Below are 25,136 nucleotides of genomic sequence, written 5' to 3'. Positions count from 1 at the left end.
AGAAATGGCCAGAAAACAGAAAACAATCAAAATGGGCGAATAAATTATTGAACCATTTTGGATGCCGGCTAAAACGGACCAACGTCAATCACTCTCGCACGCACATAAACCGTGTACATAAGCAAGGATATAATCGTTCACCCCCTCCCCCGCCCTCCGCACACAGGCCCGCGTAACTATTTTCGTGCGCGTTAACGTATCGGCCTCTGCGGCTGCTGCTTCCACTGCTTGCCTCCTCCTGTCCAAGCAGTGGGTTCGCGGCTCGTGGCTGGCATTCGCGTTCGCGTTCGTGTTCGTGTTCCTGTTCCTCGTGCTCGTTCGTGCCTCGCCCCTGTGCCACTTGCAGGCTGTGGCCTCAAGCCTCGCTGGCTCACTCTCTCGCTCCATCTCTCCCGCAGGCGACGCTGGCGAAATTGAAACAATAAAATAGAAACAGCAAGAGAAACAACCTAATAATAATAGCAATAGTTTGATAATAGGCGAACATGCAATTACATATATTAAAGTCATAGCAATAATCCAAGCGGAAAACAAACAGAAAACCGCCACGCAAAAGCAAACCAATAACAATAATATTTAATGCATAATAATAGTAATATCTGATAATATTAATACTAATAATAGTCAGGCCGTAACAGCTCTCTGGGAACAAAGCGCAGCGTTCGAAGTAATCGCCGTCGTCTTGGCTGTTGTTAAGCCACCACTCCAGCATCCTCCCGCTTAAAAACAAAAACCAAAAACAAAAACAAAACAAAGCCCAAGGAACTCAAAAACCAAAAACAAAAATAACACCAAGTAATACTTATAAAAAACAAAAACAAAAAATTCATCTTCTACTTGTTCTTCTGCTTCAACTTTCTTCGTCTCCGTTATAAATATATATATATACATATATCATATACATACATACATATATATCCGTGTGTGTGTGTGTTTGCGACGCGTGTGTACTGGTGCATGTGAATGTGTGAGCTACAACAATCACTAAAACAACAACAACAACAACAACAATAGTTAACAACAACAGCAACAGCAGCAGAAACTACAACTACAACTAAAACTACAACAGCAGCAAGCAAAATAGCAGCCAAAGCACCAGAAACAGCAACAGCAACAACAACTACCACAATTGCAACAACAACAATAAGCAGAGCATCAACGAAAGCAAGCAGTCAAGCGCAACATCGATTGACATCGATTAACGGTAAGTTACAGCCATGTATGTTTGCACAATCGCTCTCCTCTCGTCCCCTCTAGCCCTCTACATCCTGCTTGCCCACCTACCAATGCTTTTACAATTGTGCGTCCCTTTTATACTGCTTCAATAATGGTAAAAAACATACCCCGTAATCTGCTTTAAATAATGGTAAATGTCTTTCACCTTAATCGTAATCCGTAATCTGCTTTAAATAATGGTAAATGTCTTTCACCTTAATCGAAAAACCCGTATCCCCTATCTACTGCTTCCATCTTCCCGTTTACCCCTTTCAAATGTGTTTCTCCTTCGTTACTGCTTGGACTGTACCGTTTACACGGCTCCACCATTCAGAGCTCCTGTTCTACTGCTTTCCGCTCATGATGGAGCACGATAAGTTCTTTACGATAAGCCAAAAATCAACTTTTACTCTGGTTTAACGATCTAATGATCTGATCTTATTACCTGTATTACCACATTTCTGAAAAGATAAAACGGTTTTAAATTTAAATTTAAATTTAGCCAACCGCTTCGATCTTCCCGTTAAAACTGCTTTGTTCGAACCGTTTACCTCTTTCGAATTGCTTGCTCCATACTTTTCACTGCTTGAATCGTTGTTCTTGCACTGCTTACCATTTAAGCGATTGTTATACTGCTTCATGCTCTCGATTTCTGTGAAGAGCATTCGTAAATGGCATAAATCTGATGTTGCACAATTGGTGGATGTCTCCATCATAGGAAACCAAAAACTAATTAAACAAAGCAAGCTCTGACATTCAATTGGGTATTTTTCATTTCGGAAATTGGCTGTACATGTTCTCGTCGATAGGAAACGAATTTTAAAGCAGCAGTATAAAAGCAAAGATTTGTTTGGAGATTCGCATGACCATCGCATGACATGCCAATTGCAATTCCAACTGAAGTACAAATAGTAGAAACAATCCACTCCAAAAAATGTCAGCTGTAAATGCAGCATCGTATATTAAACGTATGTATTTCGTCTCTACGAGTCTCTCTTTCTCTCGCTTCTCCAACAACACAAACGATTTTAGCTCTATTTTTAGCAGTGCTTAAACTCAGCCTTCAATCAGCACGGCACAACTTTCAGAAGGCATCAGTTTTTAACTCTATATAGTTTCCAATATACATATGTATGTACATATGCAGCAAATTGATGAACTTGGCTCGATTATGTCATGCTCTCTTGTCGCTTGCTGGAAATCCCAGTCAGAGCTGAAGCTCATCAATGGGTCTCCATCGCCATCCCCATACCCATACCCAATCGCATTCCCATTCCAATCTACACCACCAACATTCAACCTCCTCATTCTCATCCTCCATCCTTCATCCTCTTTCCTTGCCTCATTCAGTGCCTTGCCCCTGCTGCTCGTGTTGGGCTGCAACCTTTTGCTGGCTTTTGGAGGGCAAACTTTTGCCTCTTGGCAGAACGAGAGTGAGAAATACGCAGAAACGAAATTCCTCAACGGCAGCAGCAAGCAGCAGCCACCAGAGCTGGCTGCTTCGTTAAGAGAAGAGGAAACCCAAAAATATATTGTATTAGTCCAAGGCGGCAAGAGCAAACAGCCAAACAGCCAAACAGCCAAACAGCCAAAACAGCCAAAGAGAGACCCCGTATGCCTGAGAAGCTACCCGCCATGCGCACCATTGCGAAGAGAGCCCAGTGCCAGTGCCAGTGCCAGTGGCCGATGCCTGTTCTCCTGCTGCCTGCTGCCTCCTGCCTCCTGCCTCCTGCCTGCTCTTCTGGCCATGTAAAATTCATTGACTAACAACATGCCAAACTTCGTTCAGTTTTGTTGTTCTCCTCTTTGGCCCAAAGAAAACCGAAATTGGTCAACAATTAGCTGCCAGCTCGAAGACTCTGAAGGAGGAATCGAATCTTACCCTATCGGTATATACGGCCCCTACCGATTTTCGATATTCATTTCGATATGCGGCTCCTTGTGTGGGTGCCTGTCATGCATACACACATACATATGGACATGACTGTCGGTGTTTTGGGTACTTCCTTTCCATTCCATTCATTTGCATATTGACACAAATTCGGTCGCTTTTGTCGCATTTCGCAATTCGCGTTTGGAATTCTCGACAGCCCCCAGCCCCCCGTCAACCCCGCCTCTGACAGCGAACGGTCATTCACGAGCTGCATGAGTCATGGGGCGGCCGTGCCAAAAATAATTTCGCGATTGTCAGAATTAATTAGAAATTTTGCGGATTCCATGAATGAAATAAGCATGTGCCTGCTCTGAATGTGTGCGTGTCCATCTATGCTACATGCTATGTATGCTATGCTTCTATGTATGCGGCAGCATGGCAGCATGTCAGAACGGCAGCACGGCGAATTATCGAACTGACCTACTTTTATGCTCGATACACACTCGTACATACACATGCCCAAAAAAAAATATACACACACACACACAAATGGGTCAAAGAGTGCTTTGACCTTAGCGGAGGCTGCTTATATAAGCGTCCACTATCGACAGGACAGCACAGGACGTGTCGGTGCAGGAGGCCCATTATGGGGCCCGGCCCTGTCAAGAGCATATTTTATTCGTATCCATTTTGGATCGAGGCGACGCGCAATGTTCTGTGTGTGTGTGTTTGCCTCTTTTATTGATTGTTTTCTGCATTTGTCGTTTGATTGCATTTCATTTAATGCGAATAGCTAATGCGTCTGCGGTAATCCAATTAGTCAGCTGTTGGTGTTTCCATTTCCATTTTAGTTTCAGTTTTAGCTCAGTTTCGGCCACGGGATCAATGCTCTGCCCCTGCACAACGCCCACACCCCCACACCCCCATTCCTGCACTCCCCCATCCATTTTTAAGGCTAATCTAATCGACAAACTCTTGAAATCTGATTTACTTGCAGCATCGTGCTAAGCGGCGGGCGCTAATCGAACATGGCGCCTCGGATATAGTTGTAGCTTTAATGTAGCAGGCGACATCCATGTGCCTCATGTGAGTATCTCAAATCGGAGCCATTAATCAGTGGCATTGCAGTGCCTCGTGGATGTGCAATTACTTACTAATGACCGCCATCGATTTATGTTTCTTTCGATTTGTTGCAGGCCTTGGAAATCTAAGGCTCTCATCGTTGGCCGCATAGACAATGACAGAAGATTCCGACTCGATATCTGAGGAAGAACGCAGTTTGTTCCGTCCCTTTACCCGCGAATCATTGGTGCAAATCGAACAACGCATTGCCGCTGAACATGAAAAGCAGAAGGAGCTGGAAAGAAAGAGAGCCGAGGGAGAGGTGGTAATTATTTCTAGCTGAATGTCGTGTACACTTCGTACTTGTGCTCTACTTGTACTTGATTTTGCGTGCTGCCTACTCTGTACTCTATCTTTATCCGTATATATCTTCTATATATATTTATATATATATTGTGTATCACTATATATCTCTCTCTACGTCTAAGTGAATTGAATTGAATTGAATTCCAATTGAAAACTGCCTAGCGATCGGTGCTGATGTCGCTGGTCGCAGCCCGATAATCGATAGTCGGGCACCAACACCCGGTCATCGATAATCGAGCGACGATCAACGCTCCCGATCAACGCTAATGTGCGCTTTTGTTCGTGCTTCAACTTAAACCTGATCGTCTATTATACGTACATACATTATATACTCCATATATACTCGAATATCTACCCGAAATACTATGCCATTCCACCATATACTGCCACCAACAGATACCCATGCAACCCACACACAGATCGGATAAATTCAGATCAGAGCCCACCCACCACTAAGTATTTTCCCATGCGTGTACGTGTCTCAGTACTCGTATAACCAATGTCTCTATGTGTAACCGTATGTGTATCCATGTTTCGATCGTCCCAGCTGTTGTGCCATGTATACGTATACCCCAAAGAAATCGGAATAACCAAACATCCTGCAACCATCCATCGCACCATCGTACATCAAAATTCAGTCTCATCTACCAACCCTTACCCTTACCCTTACCCGTACTCATATTTGTGCTTGTCGTCCCATCAATGCCTCGAACATCAAACATCAACCCGCTCAACATGCCAAGCCGATCCACAACTCTTCTGTCTTCTTGTCTGAGCCCCCCACACACAATGTCCCTCCACCAGAAGGACCCTGTAAACTGTACCATTTCTGCTATCATTTCACAGTAAAAAAGAAAAAAAAACCACAAAAATAAATTCCAAAATTCCTCGTAAACGTTTCGATTGTAGTGAAAGCATAAGCCCACAAACTTTCTTTGTGTTTTGGTCTTTCTTTTGGCTTCTCTTTTCGGTTAACAACAAAATTCCAAAGAAAACTATAAAATGAAAAACTCCAAAATGAAAAACCATTTAGTTATGTGATTTCCCTTATGTGTTGTTTTGTATCTTTGTATCTTTGTATTCTGCATAGTCCCCAGAACTGCCATAAAACCCACCCCCAACCCCACCCACGAATCCTACAAAAATCAAATTTTCGTATATTTATCGCAAAACTATCGAAACTGTACAATTTCTCTCCTGCCATAACCGTTGTATGTTTGTTTGTTTGTTCGTTTGTTTGTTTGTTTGTTGTTTGTTTCCAAATTTAAGAGTAAACTGTGTGTATTCTGTAACCTATTGGCTTCGTAATGTGTTCTAATGTGTACCGTAATCGATTATCCATGAATTCTATTCTCCTATTATTGCGTTACATTTTATTTGATTTACAACAGCGACATTTACAGCAACTAAGGCTAAAACTTACCATTATCATTATTGGTCGAAGGCTAAAAACGTTTTCCGTTCCATTAATTGTTTTCGATTCGATTTGGTTTCGATTTGATTTGATTTGACAAGCAACAGCCATGTCCTTCCCCCAAGCCCATGCCCACGCCCACACCCACACCCATGTCCATGTCCATGTCTGCCACATCCATGGGCTCCATGGCTTGCACCCAGCAATCGCCACGTGTTCTCCTGTAAATACCTTTCAAATCTGAAAAATCTCGTATGTGAATATCAAAAATATCAGCCGATAAAAAAGCTCAAGCCATCTAAATCTGTACATTGCTATTCATTAGAATCAAAATCAGACTCAGACTCAGACTCAGAACATTCGAATCGCTTAGCCGTGTGTATATTGTACTCCATCTTCGTCCACTGAATCTGCGCTGAAAGGAAACGGAAGCAAAGGACACTACGATTATGGCAGAGTAGAACAGATCAGCTTGGAGTCACACTGGAGATCACTGGAGTGAAAGCTCTGAATGGAAATACAGTGATAAAGTGGAACACAATTCAAGAAGGAGCAACTATGATTGACGATTTCGAGGGCGGATTGTTATGCCAAAGGCCACATCACATCATCAACGAAAACCCTACGAAATGGAATGATGATGGTGGAAAGGAAACACCCAAAACAATCAATAGATGGAATGGAAGGATGTGGAATATCTTGGAATGATCTCGATATAACCGTACTTTCCAATCGCGCTCTCACACACACACGCACACACACGCACACCAACAAATAGAAGTGTGAATTAACCTCATGCGCACCCAAAATCCAAAGAAATTAAACAAAAAACACAGCCTACAAGTTTCCCCCTGCCTCTGTGTCTATCTCCATCTTCGTCCCAGTCTCCTGTCTCCCAGTCTCACTTCTTCGCTCTCGCTGTCGCTGTCGCCGTCTCTGTCTTCGTCCTCGTCTCACTCCTCCCCCCCTCCACCATTCGCACTCTCTGTTGCGCCTACATAGACACACACACACACACACCCTCACAGAGACACACACACAGAAACAAACACACACAGACAAAGAGAATGTCGCCTGTCGACTGCCGACTGTCGAAAATGCAGAGCATTACTCGCAGCAGAGTATCCACACATATATCCATACATAATTCATGATGTATTGTATGCATAGAGAAAACGAACACATGGAGAAAGAAGCAATTAGGGATAGACCAGACCCATTTAATATGTATAATCCCCTCTGACAAAATGCCGAACTTCTCACATACATAACCACTTTCTACCATTTGTTTTTCTTTCGTGTACTCTTTTCCGTTTCATTTACAACTTTTTCTCTACTTTTTGAACGCGCTGCTGTCTGGACGAAAAACCAAAAACCAAAAACAAAAAACAAAAACAAAAACAAAAAAAAACAAAAAACCAATCACAATCGAATGAATATAAATGAATAAATCAATCAATAATCAATGGCAAATGCAAATTCGGCGCTTGCATAATGCAAATGTGAACAAAAAACGAACAAAAATGATTATCAATATGAATATGAAATGCATTTTCCTCAACACTTTTTACTCGAACTTTAAATGCTCGTAACGAATGACCCGTAACCAAATACCAATTCCAAATCTTCTTTCAGCCGCAATATGGTCGCAAGAAAAAACAAAAAGAAGTAAGATTTCTCTCAGAAAACAATATCCCAAAATAAAACCAAAATGAAAACCCCAATGAACAAAAAAAATAAAACAACCCCCAAGCCCAAGACCCAAAAAAAACACACAGACACACACACACAAATCCCAGAGAATCTCAAACTCAATCTCAACTGAAGGAGATTCTTGTTCTCTCATTTCTCTAAAGTATTTTGTGCCTTTGATTTGAGTTGAGACTTTATTGCCAAACGTTTTCCTTTTAGCCGAACACTTTTCGTTGCTCAATTTGATATTGATATTTTGTATTGGTTCCACCTGCCACTATCCACTGTCCACTATCCACCTTCCTTGTTTTCCTTTTGAGTACTACTCGTAACTAGTAACTACTTGCAACTATGCCACCTACTGTACCTGTAACTGTATTCGATCCAGCCTCGATCCACACTCGACCTCGCGCCACAGGATACACGTACATGCTCGTACCATCCGCCGATGTGTCCGTACCACTCGAGTGTCCTTTGATCTCCCTTTGATACCCCGTATCGTAGCTTAAGTTTACTTTATTACATGCCAAACCCCAATCTTCTTTCTGCCCAAGGACGCTTGTTGCTAAGAAAAATACTAATCCCACCCACCTGTAAATAGCTAAATGATAACCAAACGTAGCTGAAAAATGTGCTTCCTATTTTTACGCTTTTCCTAAGTCTTGGCTCCTGCTTAAAGCTCTTGCAGAGGTTTTCCATATAGAGTATGTACGGCGTGCCAGCTGAACATCATTTCGATCGGTCCTTCACTCAGATAAAGCAATCTCTCATTAAAGAACTATTCGTTTCTATAAGTTTTTCCAATCGAAGTTCCGTGTACTTCAGAATTATTGAACCTCTTCATTGGACCTCTGCGAAAGCTTCGACAAAAGCGACTTCGGCTGTCCGAAGAGAAGATCTTTGCAAATAATATTACCCTTATATTCGTTCTTTTATTCTAATATTTGCTATCAATTTAAAGCCAAAGCTTTTGGGGCACAAAGAGCCTTTGTCCTTTGTCCTCTGTCCTTTGTTATTTGGCATTTGTCATTGCCATAGCTATTGGCATTGCCTGCGGGCTTTAATTACTTATCAAGGTGGCTCCCAGCTGGGAGTACACTCAATATGACTGAGTGCCCTGGCTAAGGCGCTTACCGGTCCAGAACCAAGCCCAGAGCCCAGAGCCCAGAACCAGAATGCGGCAGTGGCCAAAGGCTGTGAAATCGATGCCAGGCGACCCACTAAATGTGCATAACACATGTATTAATAGCCAATCAAGGTTCCCCACCAAGATACCCCCAACCACCCCCCACAGCCACCAGCAGCATCCCGCCCCGCCCTCCTCCACCGAATTACAACTACAACTACAACTACAATACTCGTATCTGTATCTGTATCTGTATCAGTGTTCTGTATTCCGTATCAGTATCTAAGTATACACCTACATATGTAAATGTGTTTTGCCAGCTAATATTCGAGTAATTTGTGTGCGTATATGTGTAATCGATGTTGTTCCTTACATACATAAGTATATACATATCTACTCGTACTCGTAGAGCTACCATATATAAGCTTCCACCCGAACCCGAACCAGATCCAGTACCACCACCAGTATCCAGTATCCAGTATTCAGTATTCAGTATATAGGCTACAGTTTATGATTTATACCAGCCAGGGTTTAGGGCGAGTAGAGAGTCGAGAGTCGAGGTCTCGAGAGTTCGAGTCTTAGGGTTCGGTGAGGTGCTTGTTTCTTTTGACCATACTATGCAGATGTCTGATGATTTACACCACGGAAAGAAAGCAATCCGCAAAGATTTCGCCACGCAAATGTTTGCATTGCTCCCAACATTCCACATAAAATACCCAATAAACAAGAACCTACGAGTATAAAGAACCAAAGAATGTGAATTTGAATCAGGCAAATGAGTCATCGAGTCTCATCGAGCAGAGTTACCAGAGTGGCCAGGGTTGCCAGCGACTTGTAAGTTGTGAGAATAAAAGCAAGCCAATCAAAGAGAGTAAGTGCCAGCTAAAGTTTAATGGAAATTCCTCAAGTAAACAAACGCCTCTTCGGTTCCATATCGAAGCTAATGCCAAACTTTCAGGGGGGTGTACTACCCGTAGAGCGCCTAGCGTGCACGTGCCCGTGCACGTGCACCCAGGAGAGTGCGGCAGTGGTACAGCATGCGGAGCAGCTTCGCTCTCTCTTGGGGCACGCAGGCAGCTGCTGGCAAAGTTTGGCATTATCTGTTAGTTCTCTTTTAGCATTAGATGAACATACACTCGTATACCGTACTTTTTAAGAGGTTTATCAGTTTCGGTTTAAGCTATGATTTGTAGTTGGCTTCAGACAAACTGTAGTACTTCCCCCGTGACCCATGAACCCCAAGAATCTCTCCTCCTGCCTTGCCCAGCCTTGCCCTGCCCTGCCCTGCCATGACCTGACCTGCCCTGCTCTTCCCGCCGCGTGAGTGGGTGAATGCCTGTACATATGTATGTATGTGTGTACGAGTGTGCGTACGCATGTTCATTGTTGCATTTCGCATGCGAAGCTCTTGAAATACTTTCTTTTTATATTGTAGCACTTTTTCAACTATTACGCAGCAAATCCATCCATCCGTCCCCGTGCCAGTTCCCGAACCGATCCGATACCCCACACGCTCCTCCCATCGCACCTAACCACACAGCCAGGACTCCCTGGTCCGCGGTATGCGTCATAAATTTGTAATCAGAGCGAAGGCTACGGCTTCAGAGCCAGGACAGAGAGCCAGGACAGAGCCAGGCGACTTATGTCCGGTCGGAACCGGCTGCTATACCAACTATCTCCCCCTCAATAGCCCACCAGCCGACCAGCTCAGTGCTTGAGTGTGCGGTGCGGTTTTCCTTTTATTAGTTTAAATATAGACTTGAGTTGGATGTTTAGAAAGCGTGGCACAGCCACCCAGCAACCCACAGCGAACCACGAGCAACGAGCAACGAGTTGGGGCAACTTCAGTGCCTGGTTCGGGCGTTGGGGTATACATGTATATACATATATATTGGTCTGGGTGTCCGGGTGTCCGGGTGGGTTCCTCCGCAATTGCGTCAATGCTTTTTCTCCACCAAATACACACACACAGGCATACTGACACACACACATACAGACACAATCTAATTGTCACGCCAAGCCAACTATTATGGAATTTTTTCCTTTAGTTTTCCTTTTGTGGCCTGGCCCACGCCATATATACGCTCTCACTCTCACTCTCTGTAGTATATACTCTGTATACTGTTATATAGAGGGGGAAAGAATAACCAAGGGGTGTGAGAACGGGAGAGAGGGAGAGCCAAACATTTCATAAAGTGACGTTAGAGTTTTTGTGCCTTGTGCTTTTGGCTTTACTTTTGCTTTTGGCATTGCATGTCCGTGTCCATGGAAAGTAAAAACTAAACTACATTCTGAGCCAGCTCCTCGTTCTCCTTCTCGCGACTCCCCCAGAAATCGATAGGGACAGGAAAAAGGGACAGGAATGGGTGGGCATACTCGTATACTCGTATTAAAACTAGATGGAAGAACCAACAAAACAAACGAACCACCGAGCGAAGGAACGAATGAACGGACAAGGCAGTCGTCAGTGGGCCGGAATAAATGTCATACAATCGGCATGACAGTGTAATTAAACTGTGCCCAAACATGCTAAAATACTCGCAATAATTGTCCGGGGCTGTGTGATTGCACATTACACATCCGAAAGATAACCGACATTCGAAGTTAGTACCGTACCGTTCCATAAAAGCACCAAAAGTCCTACAAGAGCCCCATTTCCTTTGCTCCCTCTCTGCTTTCCTTAGTTTGCTTTCAGCATAGTTATGTATTTGTTGGTCAACACTGGATTGTAGCACACTGTAGCCAAACGTTTACCTACATTGCACACGCACTGAACGTTGTCCAACACTGGTTAACTTAGTTTTCATTCGAATTGCGTTACAATTTCCGTTTCCGTTTCGTTTCCCCCCCGCACCAAACCCAGTAATACTCTGTTTTCATTTCCGTTTTTCCGTTTCCTGTTCCGTTTTTCGAAACTAACCGAAAGGCTGACAAGAAATAATGAATCAAAAGAAACCCCCATTGAAATGATGATAATGCGCCCCAAAAAAGAAAACATTTAAACATATATTCCAGATATGGCCGATTGATCTACCTTGGTTTTACTTTTGCATACCGAAAAGTGAAAAGAAAATAACCGATCCCCACCCCAATCCCTTAGCCCCCCGATCCCTAGCCCTGATCAAACCCGAAACCCAAAGCTATAGCTGTCTTTATCTGTCTATCACTCTCTCTGTCTCTATCCCCCGTGTATATATATACTCGATACAATACACCCGATACATATATACATATGTACATATATATAAATGAATCCCTGATATGCAAAACTGTAAACCATATCGAAATTCCTATCCGAATCGAAAGCGCTTGAAATTGATGTAGATTTGTGTGTCTCTCTCTCATTTTCCGATACCTGATACCTGATTTCTGATTTAACTCTTTCGATTCCGTTTTGAGTTGGACTCTTTGCTGTGGATTCAGCAAGTGCCGCACCAGCCCCAAATAACAGACCGTGCTAATCTATTTCTGTCCAATCTTCTGTTTTATCCAACAAAACAAACTAAAACCAAACGAAACGCCTGACCACGCTCGCAGATCCGATATGATGACGAGGACGAGGATGAAGGTCCACAACCGGATCCTACACTTGAACAGGGTGTGCCAATACCTGTTCGACTGCAGGGCAGCTTCCCTCCGGAATTGGCCTCCACTCCTCTCGAGGATATCGATCCCTTCTACAGCAATATACTGGTAAGTAAGTGGCCAACAGGCGGGCAGGCAAACAGCCAATAGCCAACAGCCAACAGCCAGGCGATTTTTGGCGAACCCCGATTCAATCAGGGAAACCCGTACTGAGGCGGAAACTGAATTTCCTTCCATCTGCGAGTATATATGACTCTGACCCCTGCATATATCTGGCCCTCTCTTGCAGACATTCGTAGTTGTAAGCAAAGGAAAAGATATTTTTCGCTTTTCTGCATCAAAAGCAATGTGGCTGCTCGATCCATTCAATCCGATACGTCGTGTGGCCATTTACATTTTAGTGCATCCATTATTTTCGTTATTCATCATTACCACAATTCTCGTCAACTGCATCCTGATGATAATGCCGACAACGCCCACGGTTGAGTCCACTGAGTAAGTACACCGCCTTCTCCTTGTCCAAGCTCACATAGATATCGTATATCGTACAGTATACCCCGTACGAGTATCCAGTATCTATCCGCATACTTACTCTCGTATAATCTAACCGAAAACACACTTGATTTGGTTGATTTTCGTTTGACCCTTAGATCAATTTTTTCGTTGTTTCTTTCTTATTACACTTTCCTTTTCGGTTTGTGGTTTTGATTTACCTTGACTAAACATTACCTACATTTAAACAATATATATATATTTATATTTAAATATATTCTCTGTACTAGACATATAAGTATATAAACATCTATATACATATATGCTATATAATCGACATAACTATATATGAAACTTATACTTAAACAATATTATGCCATATATTATATATTATATGTAACTTTTTCGATATTTATGCAGATGTGTACGAGTATTTAGGTCAAACTTGAATTTCTTTCCTCTATATGATTTCAATAAGAGCAATAAAAGCGAAAAGCGAATGCCAAAAACGAACTGAGAACGGCAACAAACCAAAGTGCAATCGATATGTACACACATCTACTACTCGTACTCGTACATACTCGTATATAAACCCACTAAAACTCAAACTAAAACTGAAACTAAAACCCACTAAACAATCTTGCTAAACCCCAACCCGAAACTGTTTAGCCCAGAATGTTGCAGGCAAAGGTAACACCAACAGAAATTCAAGTCAAGTCGAGTCGAGTCGAGTCGAGTAGCTAACAGAACTCCAATATCATGATGCATACATCTACGTATATCTCTGTACAATATTACAATATTCGTAGTTCGAGGGCTCATTGCAGGCAGCACCTGTTGAGTGGCCCTTCCCTTCTCTTCTCTTGTATTATATACACACACCGCTCAAACCGAATCAAACTGCATACTGCATCTTCCATATACAAATCTTATATATACTACATATATATATATCTACTCTCGATGCAATAATACTCGATTGTTAACTCGATTATTCGATTACTTATAGTGCGTCAGTTACAAACCATTCAAAGCTCATTCCAACTGTAAATTTGCCTCGCTCACAGCGCATTCGTTTTTAGACCATCTTTGGTGGACTTATCCCATGCCATGCCCCATGACCCATGCCCCTGCGGATTGGATACGAGTCCAATCCCGGGATTGTTGTAGCTGTGACTGAGAACCAGTTGAACTGGTTGGTTTTGGTTTGTTCACGTTTCGAATTCAATTCAATCAATATACTATCATTTGTAAAAATCAACGTAAATCAGCGTAAATCTTTGCTCAATATAGACTCTGACTCTGTAGTGCTCTAGATACATACATATACATAGTGTACTTATATACTTATACCTCATATTCATAGATAGTTTATGTAAATTGTTTAAGTAATTTCTAAGTATACAGCTGTTACGTATCGCAGTTACCAAAATGTAATCTTAATCCCCAATCCATCCTAGACTAGACCCATTTTATAGCGACATTTTTATACCTTTGATCATCTGAATAATAATTAGTGTAAACCATACAAAATCGTATGTAAATCCCACCACCTCTAGATACTTAAGATCCTTTATAATCGAAATTAGATATAGTTTATATAAACATACATACTATAAACATACATATAAACAATTTGTAATTTTGTAAATGGTAGTGCCGGGAATAGAGATGGCTAGAGATGGGTAGAGATGGGTAGAGATGGGATGGGGATGCTCTCTGGCACGACCTAGAAGAGCTATCGAAAGATTAGATAGTAGACTTTCGTGTATTTAGAACATCCTCGTATCCTTAGTTCCGTACAGTTTACGCAACACACACATTGAATATCTGTCTCTCTCGCTTTCGCCTCCCCTCCCCACCCCTTCATACTGCATATTATGTATGAAGAGGACATTCCCAATTGAGTATCGCCGTTGAAAGTATTCATAGATAGACTCGATTCGATTAGTGCTCATACAATGGTACTCGTATCTAGTACTTGTACTTATCGCTCTCTCTTAGACCCTAGCATCAGCAGTCCAGTCTATGGGGCTGTGTCTCTCATTAACTCGTAAATATATAATCTCACATGTAAACTCGTATTCGTATTTGTAGCGGTATTTTGTACAAACTCTATATGACAACAAAAATATTAAAAGCGAGCAAAAGTGCTTCAAAAGCGATGAACAAAGCGAAAAGAAGCGAACTGTAAAGTGAAAAGAGTTACGTCATTTTTCTAGCTGATATCAAAGTTATTGTCGCAGATTTGGTATCAGAATTGAGCACCCTATGTCCAAAACGGAGCGAGACAGAGACAGATACAGAGAGAGGGAGAGAGAGCGAAATTGAGAGAGAAAGAGAACAATAAAAGTGCAGCAGTTGCGGAAATGCCACTTGAACTTGGCTAAGGGCAGGACGCGGTCGTCGGAGAATAGGACTGGGATGTTACGAATACGGTGAAACGCACACAGAGAGAGAGAGAGAGAGGCGGCAGCTCCAAAATGAAACAGCAGGTGGCGCATAACTTGAGACACGCACACCCACACCCACAGCCACAGCCTCAAACATACATACATAACCACAGCGAGAGAAAGTGAATGGCGAAAGTGAGAGGCGAAAGGGAAGCTGCTCCTTCAATGTGGGTCGCCGTCGCCCGCTGTGACAGGAGCGAGCACTAGCGTGGGCGGACGGGGGTCACACTTGTGCGGGCCCCTGAGAAAGACATAATACCTGCAATTAAAACACAACTCAAGAGTCCTTCACAGGCATTGGGGCCTAGGTCAAACGCATTCTCAACCCATAATACCTCCCAGCATCCCAGCATCGCTGCGACTTTGAACTAGTTGAACAAGAACAACCGCAACAAAAAAATTGCAAAGAAAACCAAACTAAACCGAAAGGAAATTCTAGTTTCGGGCTCGAAGATTATGATACCCATACATATCGATTCTGCCAATATACGAGTACCTATGATATAGTAAGCCCATTCATGATTTTTTTTGCTCCCAAAGGCCGGCTTTATGAGATACGAGATTCACTTGTTACATATAGATGTATCATGGTTATACATCGGGTAAAAATCATGATACCCTACCATCTGCTGGAATATGCAAAAAACGTATACGGGACGTACTGTCTGTCTCGCTGCCCCAGTCATGCTTAAATCTGTCAAATGGCTAACCAAGTCAGGCCATAGCCAACAAGATGCGGGCCAGAGCAGAGCCCCAAGCAGCTGAAGGTCGGGCTATTGATCTGACACCCACATAGCACATCCGAGCAGCATCCAGCATCCACACAGCAGCATTCGAGCAGCATCAGCGACATCATCCCACTCAGTCAGTCCCAGTGCACAGGGAAAGCAGTTGGGCGTTAAGTATTAACCATTATTGACATTGACAATTGTCTTGGGCCCCCGTGCCACTCATTGACTGACTGCCGCTTGACTGTCTGTCTATCTTCATCTGAATCTGTTGTACTCGTAATTAGGGCTATTCTTTCTCTTTGTCCATCCACAAGCACCAAGCACTTGCTTGCCGAGTGGCCTTTTGATGTGTTCCTTTCCATTCCATTCCATTCTACTGGGTCCATTTAATTCCGTTCCATTCTGATCCGATCCGATCCGTTCCGGTCCGTTCAATTATGTTCCTGGGATTAAGCAGCTCTTTCGATCCGTTTGTGAACGATTTCATTCTTATGCAATGCCTCATCTCTATCTGTGTGCAAGTGTAGGTGTGTTCCCATGTGGGGGCCTACCTCTGTGTGGGTGACGTGACCCCTTTTTGGGCCAATCTAGGGCAAGAGCAAGCACCACAACACAAGCACATGCCCAGCCACAGCCACAGGCACAGGCACAAGACCAAGCGATTTGACCAGATACTATCTACACATGTGCCCTCCGAAACCGTGTCCGTGTGACACCATTCACCGTTCGAGAGACAGACGCAGGCCACAGGGCCAAGCTCAGAGCCGGGGGATGAATGGCTTCATAATTGAATTGCCAATTGTTAGGATAATCATTTAAGTTAGTTTTAAAAAAATATGTAAGATTTCCTGCGCCACCACACAGTCACCACCCACATACGCGCGCACTTGTGTGCCCTGCGGCCCGCTCCCGGCCCCTCTTCATCGATTCCTTCCGGCCGTTGCTAATTATGAACTCTGGCCGTCCACCACGAAGCACCACGAATGAGTTCGGGGAAATGGCGGGGCACGGGCCGGGACAGGGGCACACAATGCCTCCGCAAATAGAGTTGCACGTATGCGATTATTCAGCGATGAAGCCAACATGCGTCCAGCGGGCGCACCAGTGTTCCGCAACTCCAGCGCAATGGTGGCTACGGTGGCTACGGTGTGCAGGGCTGCCACGTTCCGGGAGCAAGAAGCCAGTAGCATACTTTTAAGCGCAGCTCTTCAACTACTTCCACTACGTAACCACTCTAACTAACTTATTTTCATGGCATTTATTCAATATTTGATTTACATACTCATCTATTTTTGTGGACAATTTTGAAATTCTGGTTTTTCTTTGTGTGTATTTTTGTTGAAGACCCATCAGGCAGCTAACCCAAAACCTAACTAAATAAATACCATTTGAAGTGCATTTATAAAAAAAAAATAAAATCAAGATGAAGAAGAAGCAAACAACAAATAAGAAAAAATCCAACAACAAATTGCATTTCGAAATTCAATTCGTTTTTAGGGTGATATTCACCGGAATCTACACATTTGAATCAGCTGTTAAAGTGATGGCACGAGGTTTCATTTTATGCCCGTTTACGTATCTTAGAGATGCATGGAATTGGCTGGACTTCGTAGTAATAGCTTTAGCGTGAGTTATATATACCTTATATACATACATACTATATATCTTAATTACTTATTACAATTGACTTATAACCCACTCCACTCCACTCCACTCCACCGCACCTATCCATCAAACACATACTTGAAGCACACGTCTCTGTATCATTCCAGCCCCACACACAGACAGACGCTCACCTCCCCAGGGATCATCTGTCGTTTTTTGTTTGTTTTGTGTTGCCTTTAACTTAGGCTTTGCTTCTGTGTCCATCCCATCCACACCGAGTGTAATCTGTAGCCAACAGCCATTTTTACTAGCATACCACTAGGTACCACCCCATCACCCATCAAAGGAGTACATTTTGCCACCTTATTATTATATCCTAATTCTTGTTTTTATTTTATTTGTTTTGGAATTTATTGAAGTTTACAGTCAGTTGACTTCTGATTACAAATTAGCCGTATTTGCATACAATATTTATAATTATTATGAACAATTTATGCAAAATAATCAAAAGCATACACACCTCATTAGCATAATCAGGTCAGAGTGTGTGTGTGTGTGTCGTTATGTGATGTCGCATAATTAGTAACGTCATAATATGAGGGCGTGATAAAAAAGGGACCTCACCCAAGCAGACGTCGGTTGAATCAAATTGAATGCAGCTCAATAGGCGGCCTCGGACACTCGTACTGCATGTAGGAGCAAGTACGGGTATGGGCATAATTTGCCACTCTATATAATTCAATTAAAGAGCCAGATTTTTCAACAGAATCAGCATACATATTATTGCAAAACGAAGCTACCACCTTCTTCTTCGAATGGATGCCATGTCACAAAAGAAAGGAGAACGGGATACAGCCGTTGCAGATCCGTTGCTCCTTTGATATCTATTCGATTTTGACCAAATTTAATGCTCTTTTAATTTCATTAGAAGCTAATAGAAAAGTCTCTCCCGCAAAGCACTATTTGCCTTTTTCGAAATACCCCATTAAGGGTTACAGAATGGAAAGCGGATGGTGGCACAGCAGAAGCAGGAGCAGAAGAGGGGGAAGAAGAACGACACAAACACACACGCGAATGACACAAAAGAGAGTTCCGTTTATTGATTTATTTTTGCCGTTACTAATGACGCGCTCAACCACACACACAGACACACACACACGAATATGCATTAAAACACAGGCCTCGATTTTCTACGATTATTTCTAATACCAACAATACACACACACACACACACAGGGATAAAAGAGGAGCCATAAACAAATTTTTGGTCGCTGAAGTTTTTCTTTTGCTCCATTTCTCATCTTTTCCATTTTCTTACTTCTTTATTTGTTTTTGTTGTTGTTTTTTTTTTGTCTTCGTCTCTCTCCTTTTCGTTTCTCATTTACCGCTTTCGTTTTGTGTTCTTTTTGTATCGTGACAATTCCATTTCATTGCTTTCTGCTTCATTTCAAGCATTTATGGGAGCTGTCTATTTGGCCTTTTCGGGTCTGAGGGGTGCTGCCATTCAATGGGAGCCCTGTGGGGCAATGGGGTACGGGTGTTGACTGAACGAGCCGACTGTGTCGTGCAGCACATTTGAATTTGTTGGCGCCGCCAGGACGCGTAGCCTTGGCTCGGCAATGCCAAGCACGGCATTTTTAAAGCTCTTCCTTGGATTTTGAATGGGAGGGGAGGACTTCATTTTGTTCTCGTTTAGGGGTAGGGTGATGCCGAGTGGCTCAGAGAGGGATAGAGGGTAGGGGCTACCATAGATGAGTGAATGATTCACTCTTACTAGCTTTTACTTACAAGAGAAAATACATCTGTCGGGGCGATCTGGCATCGTTAAGAAAAATGATCGAAAGTGCAACGAGTGGGAGCAGTAACGAGGGAGGAATGAACGAGTGAACCTTCACTCGCTTCCACTCTCTATGGGCTACTCGCTTATCGGCTGATTCTTGCCCCTTCAAGCAGCGAGGGGGAGAGCGAGTGGGCGACTGAAAAACGAAGTGCTGCTTTAAGCAGAGCAGAGGTATCCAATCATTTCCCAGATGACCACACCCACATCTATAAAACGGATCTTCGTCTTTCACTTCTCTCCAGCCACTCTTTGCGATAACTGTACATCCATTAAAAGGAGTGGGCAAATGGCTAATCTCGAGGAAAACATTTCTTTTGGGTAATTTCGTGGACAGTGCCTGGGGGCCGGACAATTATATGACGGCGTCGCACGCAAAGGCAGACAAATCGATAAATATTCATGAAAAAAATAGCTGAGAATATGTAGTTGCTGCTGGGTATGTGTTCGGGTATGTATTCGTACTTTTGCTGGTGCAAGAAGGAGAATACCCTAAGGATGACGTACGACGGGTCACAGACGAGTGAGGGACCGGAGCCGCCACTCCTGGTGGGCGTAGGGGTAGGGCTAAGCAGGCTATATTTATATTTTATGGCCAGCCACAAGGAGGCGCGTATGGTGCATGCCACAACATATTGTATTGATCGGAGGGAGGAAGGGAGCAAAAGCTAATTTACAAAATGCTTAATAAACTGGCGGAGTAGGCATTATTTATTTTAGTACAGGCGTATGTCAAAGTTCGCTTTCATTTGGGCCTTTTATCATCCATAACTCCGGCACACACACACAAACTCACACACCCACACAGTAATACTGCTATAGAAACGGCATTAAGCTCTCGCCACATACAGCACTCGTTTGATTTACCTTAATTGCTTTGTACGAAATAAAGGCAAAAGCAAAACAAACCTTTGCCTCTGACCATTTGTAATTACCAACGAATCTAAGTTCAGTTCACCACGAATCAGATCGAATCGAACAAGCCTTATAAATATACATATACATAGACATAAACATATACATATATGCATACCTATACGTGCACACATCCCCAATCGTACAGCATTATAATTACTAATACTTGATGACATTTTGTGTATATATCCGTAATTGCTGACAACAACCACAAACCCTCAAAACAACAACAACTTCAACAACGTCCTTCAACTGCCTCAACAATGAATCGATTTACGTTACGCGATAACGATAACTATCATCGATCAACAGTTATGTGACCATGGGTATAGATTTAGGTAATCTTGCAGCCTTGCGAACGTTTAGGGTGCTGCGAGCGCTTAAAACCGTAGCCATTGTGCCAGGTATGAAAATTCTGAACGAAACTACTATATCTCCCACATATGTATATCCTCAAAGCGCTCTGTAAGACGAAACTTAATACTTATTATATCTATTGTATATCCTCCCCCTCCGTCCATCTATCCACCATCTGACACTCGAAAAAAGGCTTGAAAACCATTGTCGGTGCGGTCATCGAATCTGTAAAGAATCTGCGCGATGTGATAATTTTGACAATGTTCTCCCTATCGGTGTTCGCGCTGATGGGGCTGCAAATCTACATGGGCGTGCTAACGCAGAAGTGCATCAAGAAGTTCCCGCTGGACGGCTCCTGGGGCAACCTGACCGACGAGAACTGGGACTATCATAATCGCAACAGCTCCAATTGGTATTCGGAGGACGACGGTATATCCTTTCCGTTGTGCGGTAATATCTCTGGAGCGGGGTAAGTGTACAGGGCTTACAGGAGACACAGCCCCCCACTAACCAACCACTAAAGACCGATCCATGTGGATCGTTGATTGTTGATTGTTGATTGTTGAACTCAACTCAACGAATCAACCAAATTGTGTGTGCTCGCTTCGATGGTGTTCTCTTTAATTTCCATCTCCGACTTCGAATATTCGCAGGCAATGTGAAGACGATTACGTGTGTCTGCAGGGGTTCGGCCCGAACCCGAACTATGGCTACACCAGTTTCGATTCGTTCGGTTGGGCGTTTCTGTCCGCGTTCCGGCTGATGACGCAGGACTTCTGGGAGGATCTGTATCAGCTGGTGTTACGCGCCGCGGGACCCTGGCACATGCTGTTCTTTATAGTCATCATCTTCCTAGGTTCATTCTATCTTGTGAATTTGATTTTGGCCATTGTTGCCATGTCGTATGACGAATTGCAAAAGAAGGCCGAAGAAGAAGAGGCTGCCGAAGAGGAGGCGATACGTGTAAGTAGACAACCGCTAGTGCAACTGCAACTGCACCTGCTCCTGCAACTGCAGCAGCAAGTGCAACGCAGTGGGACAAACAACAACAACAACAACAAGAACAAGAACAGACCACAACAGACCAAACAAGAACAGATCCCCGAGAAACTCATCACCCATTGCCCAGAACAAGATTAAACCATTAACCATACCCAAACTCCAACTCAAATCCAAACCCAAACTCAAACTCAAACTTAACCAACTCAAGAACAGCCCTGGTAGATAATTTCAATTTCGATTGCTGGGCGAACACAATCGATTATTGAGAATACCTATCACCTGACTATCAACCACAACAGACTTGCTTTTTTCTTTTGTATGTATATATATGAATCGACTACTCGTATGTATATCGTAAGACCTGTGTATCGTAAACCGTAAATCGTAAATCGTAAACCGTATATCGTATGCCTAGATAACTGTCTATCAATTTAACCAACTATTCAAACTATCGATCAAACAAAACTCTCTATATTTTCCTGTCTATTCAGCCATTGTACAAAACTATCGCGCATACTCGTTCTGTCCGGTCCCGTCCGTCCTCGAGAGCCTAGGCCGTACAGCCTGCCAGTAATTAATAGAACTGCTTCCAAGAAACATGCATACTCGTACTTAAATCACAAATCATTTAGCTTTGAAAGAACTTTAAACTTTCCTTTCACTCTGGCATTCCAGTCTCTGGTAGTCGGGCTTCCTAGCTCTCGCTCCCGATCTCTCCAGCTCTATCTCTCTCTCTCTCTGTCTATCTCTTTATATCTGAAACTCTCCTTCTATGAATATATACTTATCCTTATATATAATACTCTTGGGAGATATATACAAACATATATTCTTATGATTTTAGTGCACAATTAGTTTCGATCCAAACACTAGCAATGAATAACGAATAAGAAAGAACAAAAGAAAAAATCAAATTACTCACAACTTATACCTACTATATATATATATATATGTACATGTATATGTAATAAACTCCCTCAACCAACCACCCAAGTCCAACCCCAACCACTCAACCCTTCCTCAAAAGCCCAGCACAGCACTTTATTATATGATTTCTTCGCTCTATCTCCATGTACTATATATCTCATCAATGTACAGTAGTTACTGCCTTTCTGTTATTACTAAACACTCGTCCAAGCCCCAGGCCCAGTCCCAGCCCCAGCTCCAATCCAAGCCTCCCCCTCCATAGCCCAGAGCATCCCCAGAATATGGAAACTTTTAATGAACAAATCTTTTGATATGGGATCCCCACATGTGTGTCTGTGTTATAGGAAGCCGAAGAAGCCGCCGCCGCCAAAGCAGCCAAGCTGGAGGAGCGCGCCAATGCGCAGGCCCAGGCCGCCGCCGATGCAGCTGCCGCCGAAGAGGCGGCCCTACATCCGGAGATGGCCAAGAGTCCGACGTATTCGTGCATTAGCTATGAGCTGTTCGTGGGCGGCGAGAAAGGCAACGATGACAACAACAAGGAGAAAATGTCCATACGCAGCGTTGAGGTGGAGTCGGAGTCGGTGAGCGTTATACAAAGACAACCAGCACCTACCACAGCACACCAAGCTACCAAAGTTCGTAAAGTGAGCACGGTAAGTATTCCGAGCGCAGGCGCAGCATTTTCCTTTTCTTATTTCCTCTCTTTTGTTGTTGTAGTTACTCTCTTGTTTCTGTTTCTGTTTCCGTTTCCGTTTCTGTTTCTCTCTCTTTCGTTTTCCATGTTGCGGATCCTGTTTCGATTTTCGAATTTATCGAATTTTCAGTTCCGTTGTGTTCCCTTATGGTTTCGGCTTTTGCGTTGAGATCTACTGTATCCATATATACACGTACTGGTACTGGTACTCGTACTCGTACGCGTACTTACTTGAATTTGATTATTGATTTAACCGATTGATTCCGATTAAGCCAATGTGCTGAGTATGTGTATCGGTTTGTTTGCCTTGAGTTGCTTTGGCCTTTGGCTAGGTGGATACTTTTTTACGTTTTCCAATTGGCGGCCCACTGTGTGCCCATCGATATTCGCTTTTTGAAAGTGCTCGGCTCCAGCTTCATCCAGATTCCAGTTCTAGATTCCAGTTTCAGTCCATGAGCTCATGAGCCATCCTATCCATAACTTGCGCAGCAGGTACAGCTACAGTTAGAGCTACAGTAGCAGTAACAGTAACAGTTACCGTTACATTGCCATGCATTGTTATCGATCCTGATTTCCCCGTTATCGCCTATCATTTGTTATCGATTCTTTGTGTTTACTTTAAGTACATTTGAGTTTGTCGTTGGATCTATTTTATTTGGATTGGATCGTACATATGCTATATAATGTATAATCATGCAACTAGATATTGATTGACTCCTTACCTATATATGGATATAGTGATAGTGCGTGTCTATGTATGTATGTATGTATTAGTTAACTCATATATCTGTACAACAAGGATCAACAACATCCTAGAGGGTCTCTATATATCTCTAACTATTTATAATTCTTCCCTATCCTTTGCTTTTGCCTTTGCCTTTTCCGTTTCCGTTTTCCGTTCCGTTTCTGGCGTTTCCTTTTTCGGTTATCTTTTCTCAGTGCATGCGTGTGTCTGTTCGTGTGTGCGGGATCGTTTGTAGTCCTTTCGTAGGAGCTTTTGAAAATGATTATCGACATTTCGTTTTGATTCCTTCAGAGTTTAAGTTCCTTTTGATTTCATAGTTCTGCTTTCGGTTGGGTCATTGCTCGGAATGCTTGAGGTGACATCAGAAACGAATACGAAAGAAGAAGGCAAAATTCATTTTCATTTCCTCCGGCTATTGGCTAGCAAAAACTGCATTCTGCTTCGCTATTCCAACGCAAAAAAAAAACTTATAAAAAGAAAACCCGAGGAGAGCTTGAGATTCGTCAGGCCTGGAAGGCCTTGCTCGTACACGAAAACACCTTGATATCCAATCGCATTTTCATTTTGATTTGATTTCCTTTTGATATAATCGTGGTCGAAGCAAGTGAGCAAGTGTTTTCTTGAGTTCCCGTTATTACTATTGTTCCAGTTGATGTTGTGCGGGAAAGGACTTGTGGATGATTTAAGATTTGATTAAGATTTCTTTGGCTGCATTAACCATTGCATGCATTGATTGAACCGTATAGACGTATAACAATTATAGCATATACAATATACCATATATATACTTATGTATATCTGTATTGTAGCCGTATGTGTATGACATTTATAACAGTTGACACACCAAAACGAATTCTTAAACATGAGTCTATCGATTGGAAAATGCTGCCACTCAAACGAACAACACCCAATGTTATCGGGCATGTGCGCGAGCGATAACCAATTGCGACAACTTCTGCCCCCTCTAGATCTCTAGCTCTCGCTCTCTCTCTTACCATATACATATATAGTTTTCTCTCTTACACGAACACACACATCTTTTTCG

At 42.9% G+C, this 25,136-nt stretch overlaps 1 protein-coding gene across 50 annotated transcripts in view; it reads left to right on the top strand.

Moving 5' to 3' along the window:
* The window catches only part of para (sodium voltage-gated channel paralytic), a 71,953-nt gene that overhangs the window by 5,754 nt on the left and 41,063 nt on the right, over window positions 1–25,136 (top strand). For 34 of the 50 annotated variants that reach the window (XM_033385160.1, XM_033385153.1, XM_033385152.1 and 31 more), the window contains exons 2-12: window positions 625–1,204; window positions 4,086–4,174; window positions 4,285–4,475; window positions 7,566–7,598; window positions 12,286–12,441; window positions 12,623–12,828; window positions 17,507–17,635; window positions 20,679–20,770; window positions 20,916–21,192; window positions 21,377–21,686; window positions 22,997–23,305. In XM_033385160.1, coding sequence (XP_033241051.1) covers window positions 4,326–4,475; window positions 7,566–7,598; window positions 12,286–12,441; window positions 12,623–12,828; window positions 17,507–17,635; window positions 20,679–20,770; window positions 20,916–21,192; window positions 21,377–21,686; window positions 22,997–23,305 — 1,662 coding nt within the window. In that variant the 5' untranslated portion in view covers window positions 625–1,204; window positions 4,086–4,174; window positions 4,285–4,325. Of the gene's footprint in view, window positions 1–624; window positions 1,205–2,018; window positions 2,184–4,085; window positions 4,175–4,284; window positions 4,476–7,565; window positions 7,599–12,285; window positions 12,442–12,622; window positions 12,829–17,506; window positions 17,636–20,678; window positions 20,771–20,915; window positions 21,193–21,376; window positions 21,687–22,996; window positions 23,306–25,136 lie in introns of those variants that run through there. The other 16 variants (XM_033385162.1, XM_033385165.1, XM_033385163.1 and 13 more) reach the window with 7 other exon arrangements.

This window comes from Drosophila pseudoobscura, chromosome X (assembly GCF_009870125.1).
Source record: "Drosophila pseudoobscura strain MV-25-SWS-2005 chromosome X, UCI_Dpse_MV25, whole genome shotgun sequence".
NCBI lineage: Eukaryota > Metazoa > Arthropoda > Insecta > Diptera > Drosophilidae > Drosophila > Drosophila pseudoobscura.
This window is presented reverse-complemented; position numbering and strand designations above follow the sequence as displayed.